The sequence below is a fragment of the Trifolium pratense genome, linkage group LG7, assembly GCF_020283565.1.
Source record: "Trifolium pratense cultivar HEN17-A07 linkage group LG7, ARS_RC_1.1, whole genome shotgun sequence".
NCBI classification, from domain to species: domain Eukaryota; kingdom Viridiplantae; phylum Streptophyta; class Magnoliopsida; order Fabales; family Fabaceae; genus Trifolium; species Trifolium pratense.
Genome location: NC_060065.1, coordinates 39,143,925 through 39,162,934, shown reverse-complemented (window position 1 = coordinate 39,162,934; position 19,010 = coordinate 39,143,925). Strand labels below are relative to the sequence as shown.

The 19,010-nt window shown below is 31.2% G+C and overlaps 2 protein-coding genes across 2 annotated transcripts; both read right to left on the bottom strand.

Annotated features, from left to right (window-relative positions):
• Nucleotides 1–8,858: 8,858 nt before the first annotated feature.
• On the bottom strand, nt 8,859–13,075 carry LOC123893926 (putative rRNA methylase YtqB). The gene is made up of 6 exons (XM_045943765.1): nt 12,834–13,075; nt 12,649–12,712; nt 11,385–11,577; nt 10,983–11,056; nt 10,336–10,491; nt 8,859–9,108 (listed from the first exon to the last, which is right to left on the bottom strand). Exons 1-6 carry the CDS (start codon nt 13,039–13,041, stop codon nt 8,985–8,987), a joined length of 819 nt encoding a protein of 272 aa, XP_045799721.1. The 5' UTR covers nt 13,042–13,075; the 3' UTR covers nt 8,859–8,984.
• Nucleotides 13,076–16,510: 3,435 nt separating this feature from the next.
• On the bottom strand, nt 16,511–18,034 carry LOC123893924 (aspartic proteinase CDR1-like). Its single transcript, XM_045943753.1, has one exon. The coding sequence runs from the start codon at nt 17,971–17,973 to the stop codon at nt 16,636–16,638; it is 1,338 nt and encodes a 445-aa protein (XP_045799709.1). The 5' UTR covers nt 17,974–18,034; the 3' UTR covers nt 16,511–16,635.
• Between the last annotated feature and the right edge of the window lie 976 nt (nt 18,035–19,010).

Below are 19,010 nucleotides of genomic sequence, written 5' to 3'. Positions count from 1 at the left end.
CTCTAATGCATGTGGTACCATCGTCTTTATCAGAGTATTTCACCTCCGATATCCGTCTTTATCAAACAAATATAGTTCGATATCCTTCTTTATTGGACAAGCCAATATCCCTAAATATTCATGATGCATGCACTCAAACTCATGAATATATTCATCAACAATTTTGGCATATATCCCGTCAACAATAACGTGGAACACTATCCAACGTCCGTCTTTATTAAGATAATCAATACCTTAATATCCGTCTTTATTAGAATAACATAATTCTAATATCCTTCTTTATTAAGTTGATTAACACCTTAATATACTTCATTTATACTTCATACATGATTAACAATCGTTATAAGCATCAACAAGCATCAACAATCATGTAAGAATAAGACACTGATTGAAAATACATGCAAAGGAAGATAACAGATGAAAAATTGGTGAAATCTGCAGCATTTCCGCCTGGGGCGGAAATTTTTACGTTTGAGGCGGAAGTTTACGCCTGAGGCGCAAAAATTTACGTTTGAGGCGCAGAAACATCTGAAAGGTTGGCTGCTCACTGCTCTTCCGTTTCAGGCGGAAATTATTGTGCCTGAGGCGGAAAAACATGCGTTTTCTACACAAAAACGCCCAAAAATCCCATTTTTCATGTTATAAATCCCAAAAGAGTTTGTATTCAAGTGCTACAAACATATCTAAACACAAAAGGACGGTTCATTTCACCGATCTACCATTTTTACTACGAAAAAGTAGAGATTTAACACTTTTACTCAAAACTCTCAAGAACACAAAGTTCTTGAGTTTAATCTTTCATAAACTCGTTTTTTAATCATTAAATCCGTTCATTAATCATGTTAAAAGCATGTTAAACATATTAAGAACCTTAGGAACGATTTTCATCAAGAAAATCCGTTCTAAGCTAAAACGAAAATGGGGTGGAGGAAGTTCGGGTGAGGAGAAATCGACATTCTCCCCTTCCTCGAGTCACCCACGAATATGAAATCTACTCTCTTACCTGGATTCGAAGAAAACACGACGAAGATCTCGAATCCCTAGCTCTCCCCTTGCTCTAGCTCCCAAGCTCTCCTCTTCTTCCTCTCTTTCTCACAAGAATATGAGAAAAATGAAATGTTTCTCCCTTCCCCTAGGCCATATGGGCGCCCCTCACACACACAAGGCCCATTGGGCCTCAAGCCCAATTGGCTTGGCCCAATAACACGTTAACTCTCCCTCTACTCGCTTAATAACTAAAGTACTCGATAAATAACTCTAGTTATTAACTTAATTAAAATTCCACGTTAAATAAAATATTTTAACACATAAAAATAATAATATGAAAATTGGGTCGTTACACTTTTTTTAATAAAGACACAAAATACCCTTGAAAATGATTATGTGTCAAAAAATGAAATAGGGGCAAATTGGTGATTTCATATGTATCTTCTTCTAATATATTGTAGATATATTGTAGATGGTTCCAAAAATATAACAAATTAATTCATATGGCTTAGTGATAAATATAATAAGGAGTGTAACTAAAAGGTTAAGGGCAAATTGGTGACTTCATATGTATCTTCTTTTTTCCTTCAAAAAAAAAAGTATCTTCTTTTCATATATTGTAGATGTGTCATTATATTCATTCATCGGTCATAATTATTAATTTTATGCAGATTTCTATATGTTATTTATTTTATTTTTTTTAAGGTAAAGAAACGTTTTAAATTGAGTAAGCAAAACAAAATTAATACTGCATATATTAATTCGCCTATATAGTAGATTGTATCGGATTTATCGATGCCCAGTTAATTGATATGTATCTTCTTTTTTTCCTTCAAAAAAAATATGTATCTTCTTTTCATATATCGTAGATGTGTCATTATATTCATTCATCGGTCATAATTATTAATTTTTTGTGGATTTCTATATGTTATTTATTTTATTTTTTAAGGTAAAGAAACATTTTAAATTGAGTAAGTAAAAGAAAATTAATACCGCATATATTAATTCGCCTATATAGTAGATTGTATAGGATTTATCGATGCCCAGTTAATTGATTTTTGTTTAATAAAAAAATTGAATTTGTATAAAATGAGGTAATTTGAATTTGGGTTACATACAAAAAATTGGAGTTTTAGATAAAAAAAAAATCATGGGAGAAGTAACAAATAAAGTGGAGTTTTATGGTTATAATTGGGTATTTAACTCATATTGGTTCCAAAAATATAACAAATTAATTCATATGGCTTAGTAGTAAATATAATAAGAAGTGTAACTAAAAGGTTAAGGGTTCAAATCCTGTTGAGAAATGTTAGAAATGTTTTAGCATTTTTCTACTAACTTTTTTTAATAAAGACACAAAATACCCTTGAAAATGATTACGTGTCAAAAAATGAAATAGGGGAAAATTGGTGATTTCATATGTATCTTCTTTTAATATATTGTAGATGGTTCCAAAAATATAACAAATTAATTCATATGGCTTAGTGGTAAATATAATAAGGAGTGTAACTAAAAGGTTAAGGGCTCAAATTCTGCTGAGAAATGTCAGAAATTTTTTAGCATTTTTCTACTAACTTTTTTTAATAAAGACACAAAATACCCTTGAAAATGATTATGTGTCAAAAAATGAAATAGGGGCAAATTGGTGATTTCATATGTATCTTCTTTTAATATATTGTAGATTATTATTGGTTAGTAGTAAACTTTGTATTAATATTGTTTATGTTTCGTTTATAAAATAAATTTGTTTGTTTCTTTTTTTGTTTATAAAAATATTGTTATGTTGCTTTTTTTATATAGAGTATTGTTTTTATTTTATTATTATTTTTATATTCCTATTTTTATGTGGTTTTTTATTATTTTTTCTATATTTTTTTTCTTGACTAAACTTTCTATAATTTTTTTATTGTTTTTTTCCTATTTTTATGTATAGATTGTTCTATTTTGTTCTATCTATACTATATTTTTTTTCGTATTTTTAAGCATATCATCTTTCTATATTTATTTATTTTTATATTTTTTTGGTGATATTACAATGAAGGATATAAAACTTGCAACATAACTAAAAATAATAAAGATAAATTAGTAATTTTTGTGGTAATCAATTTTAATATAATAGATTAGTAATAGATGTGTCGCTCATTAAGTCATTATATATGTGTCACTTGTTATTGTTAGATTAACATATAGATGTTTTCTCTTTCGACCCCGTGTTTCTTTTATTCCTCTGAATTTCCAATTTTGCACTTGAAAAAAACTTCGGTTTCTAGAAACCGAATTGTTTTTTGCCTTGAAAAAAAATTTCGGTTTCTAAAAACCAAAATTTACTCTGAATTTTCACTAGAAAAAATTCGGTTTCTGCGAACCGAATTTTTCTACAAGGCAAAATTAAAATATTAGGGGTATAAAAGAATCGCCTGGGTCGAAAGAGAAAACATTTAACATATAATATACGTCACATCACAAGGGTCGAAAGAGAAAACATTTAACATATAATATACGTCACATCACAAAGAGGATCATGTATACACTATTGCTAATATTAGTGTTGTAGCCAATGTTGTACAGAACCACCGGAGTTACCCGTTTACCTCATGTGTAATATATATATATATATATATATATATATATATATATATATATATATATATATATATATATATAGGGGCTGCTAACTTAGACCCAGTTGGGTCTAAGTTAGCAAGGTGCACCTTTTCAGTTTGACAAAAATACCCATTCTTTTTAATTAATTAACCAAATTACCATCAATGGACGCGGATCAAGTGTCGCGCGCGTACCGCAGGACCATGGTTACAAACCGTTGATTTCCATCAGACAGCTAAGATCTGATCTCATCAAGACTGTCTGATCAATCAGACAGCCCAGATCATCCGAATCCATCAGATTCCAGCGCGTGCACCACACTGGATTACACCCTGGAGAGAGAAGAATCTACTTTTTAAAAGCAGGACACGTGTCGCTGTCTGATCGGCTGGGCGTTATTTTTTTCCATTTAATACTTTGAACTCAATTATTTCGTTGTAAATTAATTTATTTTTTTTATACCAAAATTCATAATTTTTTTCTCTCTACAAATAGAGACTTGGTTCGTTTCATTTGGACACAGAAAAAAAAACCCAATTTTTCACTACCTTAATCTCATTTTTCACTACCTTAATCTCATTTTTCACTACCTTACATCAACTCACTGAAACCATTCTACCAGCAAAATGGTTTCAGATTACAACTCTCTGAAACCATTGTACCAGATAAATGGTTTCAGAAGCAAACACAATTAATAAATTACTCACTGAAACCATTCTACCAGTAAAATGGTTTCAGAATACAACTATGTGCAACCATTCTACAAGCTAAATGGTTTCAGAAGCAAATAACTAATAATCAACTTACTGAAACCATTCTACCAGCAAAATGGTTTCAGATTACAACTCTCTGAAACCATTGTACCAGATAAATGGTTTCAGAAGCAAACACAATTAATAAATTACTCATTGAAACCATTCTACCAGTAAAATGGTTTCAGAATACAACTATGTGCAACCATTCTACCAGTAAAATGGTTTCAGAAGCAAACACTAGTTTTTAATTACCGTTTTATCTCATTTAATTAACTAAAAATAGTTTCAGGTCTCCAAAAATTTCATAAAATATACCAAAAGTTCCAGAATATTATCTACTATTTTCCTGGTATAATGGTTTCAGTGAGTTGGTTGAGTGGTGCGTGTTAAATTATAACACACAAGTAACGTATTTAGTAGACAAAAAATGAGATTAAGGTAGTGAAAAATTGCATTTTTTTCTCGGTGTCCAAATCAAACGAACCAAGTCTCTATTTGTAGAAAAAAAAATTATGAATTTTGGTATAAAAAATAAAAAATAAAAAATTAATTTACAACGAAATAATTGAGTTCAAAGTATTAAATGAACAAAAATCACGTCCAGCCAACCATTGTGTGACACGTGTCCTACTTTTAAAAAGCAAATTTTTCTCTCTCCAGGGTGTAATCCAGTGTGGCGCACGCGATGGAATCTGATGGATCAGGATGATCTGGGCTGTCGGATTGATCAGACAGTCTTGATGAGATTAGATCTTGGCTGTCTGATGGAAATCAACGGTCTGTAACCATGGTCCTTCGGTACGTGCGCGACACTGGATCCGCGTCCATTGATGGGTATTTTGGTTAATTAATTAAAAAGAATGGGTATTTTGGTCCAATTGAAAAGGTGCACCTTGCTAACTTAGACCTAACTAGGGTCTAAGTTAGAAAACCCCTATATATATATATATATATATATATATATATATATATATATATATATATATATATATATATATATATATATATATATATATATATATATATGGGTCTAAGTTAGCAAGGTGCACCTTTTCAGTTGGACCAAAATACCCATTCTTTTTAATTAATTAACCAAATTACCATCAATGGACGCGGATCCAGTGTCGCGCGCGTACCGCAGTACCATGGTTACAGGCCGTTGATTTCCATCAGACAGCCAAGATCTGATCTCATCAAGACTGTCTGATCAATCAGACAGTCCAGATCATCCGAATCCATCAGATTCCAGCGCGTGCACCACACTGGATTACAGCCTGGAGAGAGAAGAATCTACTTTTTAAAAGCAGGACACGTGTCGCTGTCTGATTGGCTGAGCGTGATTTTTTTCCATTTAATACTTTGAACTCAATTATTTCGTTGTAAATTAATTTTTTATTTATTTTTTTTATACCAAAATTCATAATTTTTTTTTCTCTACAAATAGAGACTTGGTTCGTTTGATTTGAACACAGAAAAAAAAACCCAATTTTTCACTACCTTAATCTCATTTTTCACTACCTTACATCAACTCACTGAAACCATTCTACCAGCAAAATGGTTTCAGATTACAACTCTCTGAAACCGTTGTACCAGATAAATGGTTTCAGAAGCAAACACAATTAATAAATTACTCACTGAAACCATTCTACCAGTAAAATGGTTTCAGAATACAACTATGTGCAACCATTCTACAAGCTAAATGGTTTCAGAAGCAAATAACTAATAATCAACTTACTGAAACCATTCTACCAGCAAAATGGTTTCAGATTACAACTCTCTGAAACCATTGTACCAAATAAATGGTTTCAGAAGCAAACACAATTAATAAATTACTCATTGAAACCATTCTACCAGTAAAATGGTTTCAGAATACAACTATGTGCAACCATTCTACCAGTAAAATGGTTTCAGAAGCAAACACTAGTTTTTAATTACCGTTTTATCTCATTTAATTAACTAAAAATAGTTTCAGGTCTCCAAAAATTTCATAAAATATACCAAAAGTTCCAGAATATTATCTACTATTTTCCTGGTATAATGGTTTCAGTGAGTTGGTTGAGTGGTGCGTGTTAAATTATAACACACAAGTAACGTATTTAGTAGACAAAAAATGAGATTAAGGTAGTGAAAAATTGCATTTTTTTCTCGGTGTCCAAATCAAACGAACCAAGTCTCTATTTGTAGAAAAAAAAATTATGAATTTTGGTATAAAAAATAAAAAATAAAAAATTAATTTACAACGAAATAATTGAGTTCAAAGTATTAAATGAACAAAAATCACGTCCAGCCAACCATTGTGTGACACGTGTCCTACTTTTAAAAAGCAAATTTTTCTCTCTCCAGGGTGTAATCCAGTGTGGCGCACGCGATGGAATCTGATGGATCAGGATGATCTGGGCTGTCGGATTGATCAGACAGTCTTGATGAGATTAGATCTTGGCTGTCTGATGGAAATCAACGGTCTGTAACCATGGTCCTTCGGTACGTGCGCGACACTGGATCCGCGTCCATTGATGGGTATTTTGGTTAATTAATTAAAAAGAATGGGTATTTTGGTCCAATTGAAAAGGTGCACCTTGCTAACTTAGACCTAACTAGGGTCTAAGTTAGAAAACCCCTATATATATATATATATATATATATATATATATATATATATATATATATATATATATATATATATATATATGGGTCTAAGTTAGCAAGGTGCACCTTTTCAGTTGGACCAAAATACCCATTCTTTTTAATTAATTAACCAAATTACCATCAATGGACGCGGATCCAGTGTCGCGCGCGTACCGCAGTACCATGGTTACAGGCCGTTGATTTCCATCAGACAGCCAAGATCTGATCTCATCAAGACTGTCTGATCAATCAGACAGTCCAGATCATCCGAATCCATCAGATTCCAGCGCGTGCACCACACTGGATTACAGCCTGGAGAGAGAAGAATCTACTTTTTAAAAGCAGGACACGTGTCGCTGTCTGATTGGCTGAGCGTGATTTTTTTCCATTTAATACTTTGAACTCAATTATTTCGTTGTAAATTAATTTTTTATTTATTTTTTTTATACCAAAATTCATAATTTTTTTTTCTCTACAAATAGAGACTTGGTTCGTTTGATTTGAACACAGAAAAAAAAACCCAATTTTTCACTACCTTAATCTCATTTTTCACTACCTTACATCAACTCACTGAAACCATTCTACCAGCAAAATGGTTTCAGATTACAACTCTCTGAAACCATTGTACCAGATAAATGGTTTCAGAAGCAAACACAATTAATAAATTACTCACTGAAACCATTCTACCAGTAAAATGGTTTCAGAATACAACTATGTGCAACCATTCTACAAGCTAAATGGTTTCAGAAGCAAATAACTAATAATCAACTTACTGAAACCATTCTACCAGCAAAATGGTTTCAGATTACAACTCTCTGAAACCATTGTACCAGATAAATGGTTTCAGAAGCAAACACAATTAATAAATTACTCATTGAAACCATTCTACCAGTAAAATGGTTTCAGAATACAACTATGTGCAACCATTCTACCAGTAAAATGGTTTCAGAAGCAAACACTAGTTTTTAATTACCGTTTTATCTCATTTAATTAACTAAAAATAGTTTCAGGTCTCCAAAAATTTCATAAAATATACCAAAAGTTCCAGAATATTATCTACTATTTTCCTGGTATAATGGTTTCAGTGAGTTGGTTGAGTGGTGCGTGTTAAATTATAACACACAAGTAACGTATTTAGTAGACAAAAAATGAGATTAAGGTAGTGAAAAATTGCATTTTTTTCTCGGTGTCCAAATCAAACGAACCAAGTCTCTATTTGTACAAAAAAAAATTATGAATTTTGGTATAAAAAATAAAAAATTAATTTACAACGAAATAATTGAGTTCAAAGTATTAAATGAACAAAAATCACGCCCAGCCAACCATTGTGTGACACGTGTCCTACTTTTAAAAAGCAAATTTTTCTCTCTCCAGGTTGTAATCCAGTGTGGCGCAGGCGCTGGAATCTGATGGATCAGGATGATCTGGGCTGTCTGACTGATCAGACAGTCTTGATGAGATCAGATCTTGGCTGTCTGATGGAAATCAACGGACTGTAACCATGGTCCTGCGGTACGCGCGTGACACTGGATCTGCGTCTACTAATGGGTATTTTGGTTAATTAATTAAAAAGAATGGGTATTTTGGTCCAATTGAAAAGGTGCACCTTGCTAACTTAGACCTAACTAGGGTCTAAGTTAGAAAACCCCATATATATATATATATATATATATATATATATATAATATAATTAGAGCTAAAAATGAAACTCAAACTTTAAACATTCAGTTCGACTCATTTACACTCCTCTATTAGATTGAGTAACGATATTACTCGTATCAATGCTCTCCTTTGTTCCTACTATATATACCTGTTGTTAAAATAAAGATCGAAAAATCATGACAGAACAATTTTATGAAGCTTGTAGAGAGAATTAAGACGAAGCTGGAACAAAAGAGAGGTATAAGAATCACTTTCCTTTAAAATAATTCACAAGAATAGAACTTATTGTTTTATAAGGACACAAGGATCCTTAATGTTCTTAGTCAAAAAATCATATGGCAGGTATTTACATTATCTTCTGAACAAGAAAATTGGTATCGGAGCACATGGCCGGTTTAACATTTGAAGCTTGCAACAGATCCAATTCTCAACAGACAATTTAGCAGCAAAAGTTTCAACAGCCTCTAATTCTTCACTGCATAAATTTAAAAACATTATTATTGGATGCATATCAAATTTAACAACTTAATAAAGCATGTAAATCAATGTCAAAAATGAGTTATTTAAAATCAATATAACCATAGGAAAGTTTCTCTATTTTATGATACTAGTACAATTTCATTGGCATTTACCAAAATTGATTTGGCTCCTCTGAAGCGAGAGACGCAATTTAGAAGATAAAAGTCATGTTTCAGTAGATGACTAAATTAAGCGCTTATCCTCTAAGTGCTTTTTGTAAGCTTATTATTTATATAAAAAAAAGAAAGATAAAATAATGTCGAATAGTTTTCATACAAGTTATAAGTTGTTTTCATAAGCTATCCTTGAGAGATTATAAAAATAAGCTGAAAACACAGCTTATGGATATGTCATAAAATTATAACTCCATGAAATCTAGCCAAATAGTGTTACAAATACTTATGTAGTAGATAAGTTCAAATAAGTCATTCCGGACAAACCCTAAATCTAAAATTAAAACTGTTAATTGGAAAACTCACAATTGGTATTTTAACAATTGTACAGTTTGCCATACATTCGTATGTCTTATTAAACTACTGATTTTCGACCAATGGTCTGAATCCAAGACATGCATATTCCCAAATAAATCGTAAGAAAAAGTAAGTTCAACTGATTAATTGAAATCTGCATCTTTTGTAAAGTTGAACCAAAAAATATTATCAAAGGAATTAAAGAAACAACATTGGCCAAACCCAGATGACATATATAGGATACATGGATTCGGAGTCTCTCATCTAAGAGAATCATACATAAACACAGTAGACACTCTCGACCGTTAATTTTAGATTGGACAGTCAAGATTAAAAACTGTGACGCAGTTAATGTAGCGAATCCATTTCCACAAAAACAGAGCTTAAATTACATCAATATATCTTAATCTATGAAGCACGGACACTCCTTAGATTAGGCGTGTCCTGGTGTCGTACATCGACACACACGGACTTATGATTACATTGAATTATGTCATTTTCTCAAATTATTATCGGTGTCCGTGTCTTGTCCGGTGTCTGTGTCCGTGCTTCATAGATCTTATAATCAACCAGATTGACATGCTCAAATTTCATTGAAGCCGGTGAAACTTGGAATAATCATCATATATAATTCAAAATATAGATAGAAAATCAGGACCTTTAGCAATACAAAGATGTAACATTTCGAAAAGATAGAGAATCAGAAATATCACCTTCCACCGGGGTGGCCGATATATACCACAATACTAATGAGCCCTCCTGGTATTAGAATTCTCTTTGCAGCTTCTAATGCCAGTAATGTTGTTTCTGATCTTGTTATTAGTTCTTTGTCGCCTCCCGGAAGGTAACCTAAGTTGAATGCAACAAGCCTAAAAGTATGCAGCTAATTAAGATAGATCTCAGACTTAGATTTGCATGAAATTGCGTCAATAGTAACGGTGACAATTTTTTTTGAGCCAATAATACATAAATGGAATCAATACCTAGATTACAGCTACCAATCTTCATGACCAACTTGGTTTCAATTGCATGAATCATGTAAAGAGTGAAGCATTTTGTATGAATATTGAAACTGGAAGTTAGTGATTTTGAGTGGTTTTTTGGATTACCACTTAACTTTTCTTGTTTTTATCTACCTTGTTCTTGTGCAAACCTTGTGCCAATGTCGAGGTAAAAGAAAAGAGAAAAAAAAAACCAAGTTGAAATTATAGCTTTTTGTTCCAGAAATCTATTCAACAAAGAATGCCAAAGATATCACTGAGTACAATTAAATCAAGTACGTCTCTTATTTTCAACCATTAATTTCTATACACAAAATAAGAACAAGGAGATGATGCACATGTTACGAGAAAGTGAGTACCTAACAGAGGCATTCCTTTGAACAACTTCCTCCATTTTACTATGGCAAATATTGAAGAGCTTCACATGTTGTTTCTGCATTTAATTTTGAAATTATTGCTGGTGACATAAAAGGTCTTAAATTGTTGACAATTTCACAGCACAATCATTAAAAGGCTCAAGCCTAGTTCTAAAATTCAATACTAAAATAGTATACCCAAAATGATGAAAATATGCATACAGAAAATGATCAAACATATTTTAGAACAGAAAATATATATATTCACAAGTTTTTCAATTTTAGAACAGAAAATAAAATACAAACAAATTGCAAATTTTGTGAAAAACATTTTTCTGAATAAAACAGAACCCAAAATTCTTCACCAAATCAAGGTTGAAACCTTCACTCCTTTATAGGCCTTACCTCATTGGAATTAAGTGATTCCTCTAGTAACAATGAAGTCTTATCTAAAGCATCTTTCTGAATGTCCAATGCATACACATAACCATTATGTGAATCATCAGCAACCAAATTGAGCAATGCTAAGGTGTCAAAACCATTACCACACGTGGCATCAATGACCGTGTCTCCTTTCTGGACAACATGTTTCCACACCCTGCTAGGAACAAAAGCAATAGACCATATCAAGGTTAAAGCCTTATTTAAATGAGGGTTTTGGAGAAAAGAGAAGGGGTAAAATTTCATTTCAAGAATAGAGTGATAGCTAATCATGAAATATAATGTCCTCGTCTCTTATTCCGTTTCATTAACAATATTTCTCTAAAATTAAAAAGAAACATTTAACAGTCAATTCCCCTTCTCGCTATAACCCTTCATTCAAACATACCATAAGTTAAAAAAAGTATAACCTTATTAGAATATGGATTGAGTCTAACTCAACACCAAAATCTAGCTCATGGCGCGTGAGGGTTGTCCCCTATCACTGTCCAACGTGAGACTCTCAACATTGTTCATCTTAATCATGACTTAGGTGACTACAAATGGAGCTAACATAATAGGTTTAGCTTTGTATGCAATCATGAGAAATAAAAACGCAGCTTACAAAAGTTTGAGAATTTAACTACCCCCTTCCATAGAAGAATCAATAACAGCTCAAAATGGAACACTTTCAAAGGGTCAGGTCATGCATAGCAATGTTATATCTCCTAGGTCTATGAATGTAGTTTTTAAGAGGATTGGTTTTGCCATCCAGAAAGGGTTAGCCACACTTTTTGTTGTCCGTTTGTCTTTCATTCATGTGTAATTATCTTGAATATGGGTCCGTTTGGAATAGCTTATTTTTGAGCTTATGCAAAACAACAACTTATGCAAATAAATAAGTTTTTATGTATTATTATAAGTTGGTCAAGGTAGTTTATGAAAAAATATCTTATAAAAATACAATTTTCGTAAGTAGGAAATTGATAAATTAATGTAAAACTTATTTATTTGCATAAGCTAAAAAATATGCTATATATAAAGTTAATAGTAATATCTCTCAAAAAAAAAAAAAATACAGTATAACCAATGTTAGTGCATTTCAATAACCAAAACATTGAACCACTGAGGATCAAGAACATAAAAACACAGAAAATCAAGCAGAAACATTAATAAATAAATAAAAAAAGCATTTTATTAAAATATATATATAACATGATTGAGGAAGCAATTAAGTAAATTGACATACATGTGTGCAACATCCGTTGCCCTTTTCTTTCCAATGAGGAAGCTCACAAAAACATCCTCTAATCCTGAAAAAAATGAACATTAAAAAAGATAAGTTATACAAAATTATTATGCAAAAGGGTAAGTGTGATTGTTACAAAGACACCATTTTGATGAAGGTAACACTATAGGGTAACAAAAGGGTACCTGAAAAAGGAGAAACTTTGGAGAAAGAAGAAGAAGATTGAAGGTTATTATTGGGTATAGAAAAGAACCCATTATTTTGTTTAATGGGTTTGAGAGAGAAGCAACAGTGTGATTGAGAAGGAAGAAGAGACAAGAGTCTGTAAGAAGGAGAATGTGTAAAGGGGTTGTGAGTTGCGAAAGATGAGATACGAAAGCTCGACGATAACATCACTTTTTTGCAAGCTCATGGATTCAAACCTCATATGATAATTTCATAATTTTCAGGGCGTTTAACTTTCACAAAATTGCGATTTTGATCCCTAACTTAAAAAATAGTACAGTAGTTTTAACCTCTAATTTTAACCACTTTTGCAAAACCTCAATTTTAATTAAGTCAACACATATGTGGCAATTCGTTTTGCTGACTAAGATGCCATGTGTATAAGTTTTTTATATTTTAAAATAAAAAGCCACATAATTATAAATGAAATAAAATAATCGGAAATGAAAATGGAAAAGTAAAGCCACTGGTATACTTCCATCCTCGAATGTTGGAACTCAACCAGAGCTTAAAGCCGTATCCTTGTCTTCAAAATCATACCCGAAGCCCAAATGACAAACATGTAAATGTGAATATGAATATCATGAACATATTAAAACTAGGGGACAATGACATAGTGAACATTGGTATACCAGGATTTGAGCTTCAGGTACTTCTCGATCAATTCTTCGTAGGTGTGTTGATGATTCATGAACTGAACCATTTATACGGTTCAGTTCGGTAACTGAAACTATTTTTTTTATAGCAATCAGTTTATTTCTAAAATTAGTTACAGTTCGGTTTAGAACTAGGTTACAACTTTAAATCGGTTTAGTTTCAGATAATTGATTTAAAACTGGTTTTAAACCCTTTTTTTTGTAACTTTTTCCCCCGAAAAAATCGAAAACTTTTTTTTCCGGAAAAAAAAAAATCGGAATTTTCTTTTCCAGAAAATATTTGAAACTTTTTTTCCGCATAAAATATCAAAACTTTTTTTTTTCGAAAAAAGATCGGAAACTTTTTTCCAGAAAAAACTTGGGAATTGTTTTTATCTAAAACCAAAACTTTTTTCCCCAAAAAATCGGGAACTTCTTTCCAAAAAAATATCGAAAACATTTTCCCGAAAAAAGATCGGAAACTTTTTTCCGGAAAAATCAGGAACTTTTTTTCCGAAAAGAAAAATCGAAAATTTTTCCTGAAAAAAGATGGGAAACGTTGTTTCAGAAAAAATATCGAAAAGTTTTCCTGAAAAAAGATCCGAAACTTTTTTCCGAAAAAATTGGGAATTTTTTTTCCGAAAAAAAAAATCCAAAATTTTTCCCGAAAAAATATCCAAAACTTTTTCTTCCGAAAAATATCGGGAAATTTCTTTTGATTAAAATATCGGAACTATCGACAACTTTTATTCCGAAAAAAACTCGGAATTGTTATTTTCTAAATTTGAAACTTTTTTCCGGAAAAAATCGAGAACTTTTTTTTCCGAAAAAAATGAGTAACTTTTTTTCCGGAAAATATTGATGTATTCTATTTTTTTTTTAATAAAAACCAGTTAATAAATTCAAACTGATTCTGAACCAGTTTTATACTGAATTGTAACAGTTTTTTGAAAGTGGTTAAGTTCAAAACTGAATTAAATGGTTTAGTTAAAAATATGGTTTAGTGCAGTTCGAACTACAGTTTGGTTCAATTAACTAAATTTTTCAACGATCATTTCTCTCCCGACCCCGCGCATTTCTTTTCTACCCCCTGAATTTCTGTTTTTACCCTTGGGGGTACTGCGCTTTATACGAACCGAATTTTTTTGTCATGCTAAAAAATTTCAGTTTATATAAACCGAAATATTGTGTTCCAATTTTTTTTTCCAGATTTCCTGCATAAATTCTGCATGAGACCCTCAACTTCCACAATTTATTTGAAATACTAAACGATGTCCGATTTGAGTAAACGATCACTCGTTGGAAAGATTAGGGTGTCAAGAATACAAATATAATTTTTGTTTTGAGGGTTAACTATCCAATTGGTTCAGTTTAACCAAATAATGGGTACTGATACAGAAACAGAGCAGAAACTTTTCTCAAACTTGCAGGTAGATTTTCTCATACTATATTTAATGTCAATCTTGTAGTAAATTTTGTCTTATTTACACTAGATTAAAAATCATTAGCATACGACTTATATTCAGAGAGATATGATAAATTTACCACATATATCTCTATAACATTTTGCAGAAATATTTCTCAAAACTTGTAGGTATCATTTCATATTGCCATTTCCGCATTGCACTTTCACATCATCAATACTAGGAGTTAAAAATTGGCAAGGGGGCCAAAATTGCTTACATTAAAAAAAAGCAAATGTTAAAAAGTGCTCCAAGGAAAGTATTCAAATTTAGAAGTTTTTGTTTGACGCATTTAGAAAGCTTTTATTGGAAATTGTATAGTCAACATAATAAAAATTAAAATTTTGATATTTTTAATGCATAACTTTTATTTTATTTTTCTTTTTAATTCTTTAACTAGTACTCAGAGAAATTAGTTAGCAAGATCCATTAAAAAAAATAGGGAGATTAAAATTACAAATTTAAAAATAAGGGAATCAAAATTGTGAAAACTTGAAAATAAGAGGACTAAAATTACATTTAAGCCATTTTAAAATATATCACTTTCTGTCCCTGTGAGCTTAGCTCAGTTGGCAGAGACATCGCACTATATGTACAGGAGCCCGGGTTCGAACCTGAGACACTTCACTTATTCACCTTTAAGGTTGCTAGGCTTATAAAAAAAAACCTTTAAAGTTTCTAGCCACTAGGCTACTTGACAAAAAAAATCACTTTCTAAATTCAAAATAAGGTATTTTGGTGATTAATTGGAAAATGAGTTGTTTAGATTTTATTAAAAGGATATTGAAAATATTGTAAAAATTTGAATCAAGTTGTATTTTTTATTTTATTTTTTGAAATCAAGTGATTTTCTCCTAATTATATTAGACAAATATATTTAAAAAATAATGAACCTAAATGTGAAAGTTTTCTTAAAGATTTTTTAATAGTGGTTTGTCAAATTGTAATCATTATTATATTGATTAAGTAGTTTAGTGATTAGAATTTTACATTTTTTGATGAATAAGCGAATTGAACCCATATATTACATGCAATGCCTTTGCGAAGATGAATTGGATTATTAATAACGTAGATAGTATTAGTAATAACCATTTTGTTTGTTAAAAAAATAAAAAATAGCCATTTTATATCGTTGCAAGTGAAATTTGAATAACCCATTGAGATGATAAAGTCAAAACTCTTATGCTAACATACAGAAGAAATTGGAAACGATAGTCAAAACTTTAAACAATTTTTTGTTATGTTTAGTCTCTTTGAATTCCCTTATTGTTGTGAGCTGTGAGAACCACCATTTTCAGTTTTTTCCTCTCCACTCTTCAAACACTACAAGAAAAATTGAAGACGGCGACAATCAATTTGAGGCAGTAGGAAGACAACCGTCGCCGCTCATTTCAATAGTGACGTTTATTGCGGCGTCCAATCAACCGCCGTGGGTGTGTGTAAATCTCGGCAGTTCTAGTGGCAAAGTGGCGACAGTTTTATTGTGTACAGTGACGGCTTAGATTAGGAATGAGAAATGAAAATTGACACAACGAAAACTAACAAAATAGAACTGATAAAATTGATCATACGATATAACTTTAGTAACCGAAATTCAAATAAAAACTAAATAAACATAACATGTCAAATTAAAAAAGCATAACCTTATAAAGATTAAGAATAAATTAATTCTTAGCACAATTACTAGGAACAAAAGAAAGTTTTTTCCCTTCAAGATCATACTCCACTTGAAAATCAACTTGTGCCACATTTCCAAGGATGGAAATTCCTTGAATATTTGAAGGTACTACTGCCAAACATACCAAGTTATTCTCATACAACAAAAGCATGTTCTTAGGCTCTAAGGAAAGGTTAGCTCCTGTAAAATGCAACACAATATAAGGAAAACCGACATCCGGATGATATGTAAAACAATAGTGGAACGGAGACGGAGTATCTTCCCTTTCTTCAAGACCAATAACTTCCTTCACCGAAGTAACAAAATCATCGAAAAATGATTGTTCAAGATACGTCAGTGTTGTCCCTGAATCAATGATCATGTTACCGTTGGTTTGACCTGTTTGAATCGTCTTTTGTCCAACACTGATACCTTCAAGATTGAGATAGTAAAAAGTAGGTTCAGAAGGTTTGATTATAAGTGGAGTAGACACAACTCCATCACCCGATATAATTGCTTCGTTACCGAATTTCAATTTACTAGATGAATTTGAAGTAAAAGAAACCAAACAATAAGAAAATTTGTGACCAATAGAATCACCTAGTTGTGAAACTAGTGACAATGGACCAGCTCCTAGACCAACAAGTCCAGCTGTTCTAACACTATTATCAGCTGTAAAAACATTGTAATATCCACATCCAAAAATAGACTTAGGAAATGATATATTATTAACATTATCATTAACACCTTGAACCACACTATTAGAACCAAAACTAATAGAATCAACACCTAATTGACCAATGGTATATGATTTGTCACCATAATGATATGAGTATAAACACTCATTAAATTTTCCACAAAATTGTTGTTTTTTAGGAAGTAATGTACAAGATTGTGTGTCACATGAAACATTTGAGAAAGTGGAAGATTTTGTTCTATCATAAAAAGGTGTATCTTGAGTGAAACAATTGACACAAGGTGCACATTGTACCCAAGTAAGATCACTACCTGTGTCAACAATAACAAGTTTTTCTATAGGTGGTGTACCTATAAAAATTCTCATAAGATAATCACCATTATTTGGTAATATAATTGATTCGGGTGATTCATTTTTTTCATCATTTGATAAAAGAGAAATGGATAATTTATTTAGTATAGAATTTGAGCGCAAATATGCATTTCTTATGAGATCTAAATGGGACAATGAAGGGTTGTAAAAAGGTGACTTAGGTGAATCACGATGTATAAGATCAATGGTAAAGCCATTTTGGATTTTACTTGATTCAATAAATGATGTAGAAGAAAGTGAACATAGTGCTAGAATGAAAAATACTAATGAATCCATGTTTTAGGAAATTCAAGGAAGCAAGTTATCTATTTATGCATGTTTTATTGTCAATTAAATATTACTCTTTCCGTTCTAAAATGAGTGATCCATTTTGATCATTTGCACTATTCACATATCTTATTTTAATCATATTAGTCTTTTTTTTTGGGTACAATTTTAACCATATTATTCTACTAATAATTAATAAATAAAAATAAATATTAGCATATAAGATGTTATTTGATTAATTTGTTTCAATATATAGTTTCAAAATATCAATTTTTTTTATTTATAATTCTATTATATAATTAAATATATTAATGGTCAATGTTATATATTGACACGCATGAATGAGTTAACTTGATCACTCATTGTGGAATCAAATTGGATTTGCTGATGTAAAAGAAGCACATAGTAACACACTATTTTTTATTTGAACCGTCCGATTTGATTTTAACGGCCGAGAATAATTTAACTAGAAAAACCCAATTTTTAATCTAAACCGTCCGATTTAAATTTAACGGATGAGATTACAAACTACATATAACTGTGTGAAAATGCAACTGTAGCAAATCCGGGTCCTTGTGGAATGGAGGGAGTAGATTCATAGTCCCACAAATTTAAGGAAACATAATTGGTAACTACTACGGACATTTCTGAAAGAGTTGGGATTCGAACTCGAAATTTTTTACGTCTCTATATTTATAGTGTGCGAGTCTAACAATGTTTTAAACAAAAACATATTTTAGATCCATATAATATTATTCCTTCTGCTTACCTTATGATGTTTACTTGAAATATTTATTAAGCAAAACGGCCAAATAAAATTTGTGTACCAACAAATTATAAAAAAGGTAAACTATATATTGTATATAATAATATTATTTGGAATATCAAGTCACTTCAAATATTGAACATAAAAATCATTTCCAAAAGGCAGGTCCTTAAGTATAAGTCAAAAGTCATAGAAAATAAGAAAATAATATAACACATTAGAAAGCAAGAAGAGTCACATAAGGGGGGAAACAAAATTCCTTAACGAATATGTATTTTTT